The following is a 2976-nucleotide window of genomic DNA, read 5'->3' as shown; positions in this document are numbered from 1 at the left end:
CGAACCTGCGGGCTCAGGCAATCCACTCACCTCGGCCTCCCAAAGTGCTGGGATTACAGGCTGAGCCACCGAGCCTGGCCTATGGTGTGTTTTTCTTTCTCTGCCCTCTGGTATCCCTGGCCCTCTGAGTTCCCCTATGACTTCACCTTCTACCATGGCACATCCTGTCCTGCAGCTTCTGTCTCCCCTTGTGTTGAAAACTCTCTTTTAAGCTTCAGTCTCTGCTGCCATTACCTTCCATGTTAACTGTCATAGTTCCTGGAAACAGGGTCCTGTTGTCCCAAGACACCTGTAAAATGCCATAGGGGCCAGCTAGCTCATTGGCTACCGTTGGCTCAGAAGCTCTTCCCTTGCCATCAGCTGTAGCTGGGAGGAGTGGGCAGTGGAAAATGGGCTGCCTGGGCCATCGGGGCTATAGGCAGGGCACCCCTGGGAGAGGCTGCATGTGGTGCATGCTCCAGACCTTGACCTGCCTGGTACTCTGTTAGCATTGCTTTTTTGTTTTCTCAAGTCCTATGGAGGCAAGAACCTAAAACGCGTGGGGATCATCCTTCAAAGAGGAATTCTCATCTTGATGCTGTGTTGCTTTCCCTGCTGGGCCATCTTCATCAATACCGAGCACATCCTCCTTCTCTTAAGACAAGACCCTGAAGTCTCCAGGTCAGGTCTCCAATTTCAGAACCCTAGGTTAAGAGTAAGTGGCTGTCTGGGCATCATACCTACATGGACATTTTCAGCTGGTTACCTGATCTTGGAGTCTTTCAAAAATGGAAACTGTGACTGTGAGCCAGAGTCCTGGGGCTACAGGAACTGCCTGACCCAGAGTGACAAGATGCAGGATCAGGGCATCATGCGCTCACCTTATCTCTCTATCATGAAGTTCCTTCATTTTGCTGTCTTGCAAATGTATGATATATTTTCCACCTGATAAAGTGAAATAGTAACATAATTGCCTTCACTTATGATTTTAGAGTTTTTTGTTTGTTTGTGTTTTTTTTTTTTAAGTCAGAGTCTCACTCTGTTACCCAGGCTGGAGTGCAGTAGCATGATCACAGCTCACTGCAGGCTTGACTTCTTAGGCTCAGTCATTTCTTCTGCCTCAGCCTTCCAAGTAGCTGAGACTACAGGAACACACCACCAAGCCTGGCTAATTTTTTTTGGTTTTTGGTAGAGATGAGGTCTTGCTATGTTGCCCAGTTTGCTCTCAACACTCCTGGGCTCCAGCAGTCCTCCCACCTCAGCCTCCCAAAGTTCTGGGATTACATGTGTGAGCCACTGCACCCACTGTTTTTGTTTTGTTTTTGTTTTTGTTTTTTTGAGTTGGAGTCTCACTGTGTCACCCAGGCTGGAGTGCAGTGGTATACTCACGGCCACTGCAGCCTTAACCTGCTGGGCTCAGGCGATTCTTCTGCCTCAGCCTTCCAAGTAGCTGGGACTATAGGCACGCACCACCATGCCCAGATAATTTTTTGATTTAATGTAGAGATGAGGTCTTGCCAAGTTGCCCAGGCTGGTCTTGAACCTGTGGGCACAGGCATTCCTCTCACCTTGACCTCCCAAAGTGCTGGGATTATAGGCATGAGCCACTGCGCCTGGCCTTTTTTTTTTGAAACCCATAATTCCAGTGTGCTGTCTGGTATTGTCCTTGTGGTGTGTGGTCCTTTGCAGAAGATGGTCTTGCTCACTGTGAGGTAGCCCTGATGCTTTCAAAAGGTTTCTGAATTTTGCCCAAGTTTTAGTTTACTTGGCTGTGTGTGTTCATTCTGCCTTTCATGCTAAGTAAGAATGAACTGAAAAATATAAAGTGATCAGGTTTCCCCTTAGAAAATAGACATTTAGCACGCCTAAATGTTGACGTAGGTTGCAGAGAGAGACTTAAAATTGTTATTAATTTTCTCCCATAGGAAATATTTCTAGTTTTAATTTTTTGACAAATGCTCTGTGGGTTTGACTTGAAGACTGTATAACCGGCAATTGTTTTAATATTAACTGAAGGCTATTTTGTTGTTTATTTCAGGATAGCCCAAATTTATGTGATGATTTTTATTCCTGCCCTTCCTGTAAGTTTCAAGGCTTTTGTTGTGTTTCATTACGTGGAGCAGCGTGAGTGGTCCCCCTGCGCGTACCCCTCCGGCCCCCTTTTCTGTTTGCCAGTCATTGTGCTGTTCTGCAGAAGCTCGGTGTGTGCTTCTTGGACCTGTGGTCCCTACCTTACTGGTTGTCAGAACTTGTACCCCTCTCACGTCCAGTGGCCTCAGTTAAACACAAACTGATGAAGAGAAGACAACATGGCCTTCCTGATTCCTTATTCTATGGCCACCTCTGATTGCAAATTAACCCAAATATTTCCTGGAATCATCCGGGATTTGGAGAGGTGCTGCCAGCAAGCACCCGAGGAGCTGCTCAAAGTGTCAAGGCAGTGGCTTCTGCTTCAGCCAGTTGGAATTTGTCTGTGTCAGGGAGTAAATCTTTTATCTTCTCTGGAAAGTTCCAAGTACTTAGCGTCCTAGCATTGTTTGTGGTGGGTCTAGTTCTGCGAATTTGAGGTCCTGCGTCAAGAGGATGTATCTTATTAAACTGAAGTGAACTGTCGGAATTATATTTTTATATGAATGGGATGTGTTTTTCTGTTTAATCTTACAGGCAGCGTTCTTGTTCCAGCTGCAGACAAGATATTTACAAAGTCAGGTATAGGTTCTTTTTATGTTTTTTACTCCGTAATCCTGTACATATGTAGTAAATGTTTGTGGAGAATGTTCTATAAAAGTACTTCACATTTTTTTCCCTGTAATTCTACCCCAGGACTCTGCCTGGGGGATGTGGGGCCTGTAAGTGGATTTTTTTTTTTCTTGAGTTGGAGTCTCACACTGTCACCCAGACTAGAGTGCAGTGGTCGCTCCCAGCCACCACAGCCTCGACCTGCTGGGCTCTGGCGATCCTTCCGCCTCAGCCTTCCAAGTAGCTGGAACTACAGGT

General features: G+C 46.3%; 1 protein-coding gene across 1 annotated transcript in view; it reads left to right on the top strand.

Annotated features, from left to right (window-relative positions):
• The window catches only part of LOC103273103 (multidrug and toxin extrusion protein 2-like), a 46093-nt gene that overhangs the window by 2185 nt on the left and 40932 nt on the right, over nucleotides 1-2976 (top strand). The window contains exons 3-5 of the mRNA XM_021718806.1: nucleotides 512-660; nucleotides 2018-2060; nucleotides 2644-2688. Coding sequence (XP_021574481.1) covers nucleotides 512-660; nucleotides 2018-2060; nucleotides 2644-2688 — 237 coding nt within the window. The remainder of the gene's footprint in view (nucleotides 1-511; nucleotides 661-2017; nucleotides 2061-2643; nucleotides 2689-2976) is intronic.

Source organism: Carlito syrichta, unplaced genomic scaffold (genome assembly GCF_000164805.1).
Source record: "Carlito syrichta isolate Samal-C Ts95f unplaced genomic scaffold, Tarsius_syrichta-2.0.1 Scaffold313533, whole genome shotgun sequence".
In the NCBI taxonomy this organism is placed as follows: Eukaryota; Metazoa; Chordata; class Mammalia; order Primates; family Tarsiidae; genus Carlito; species Carlito syrichta.
Note: the sequence above shows the minus strand (reverse complement) of the source record. Positions and strands in the feature narration are given on the sequence as shown.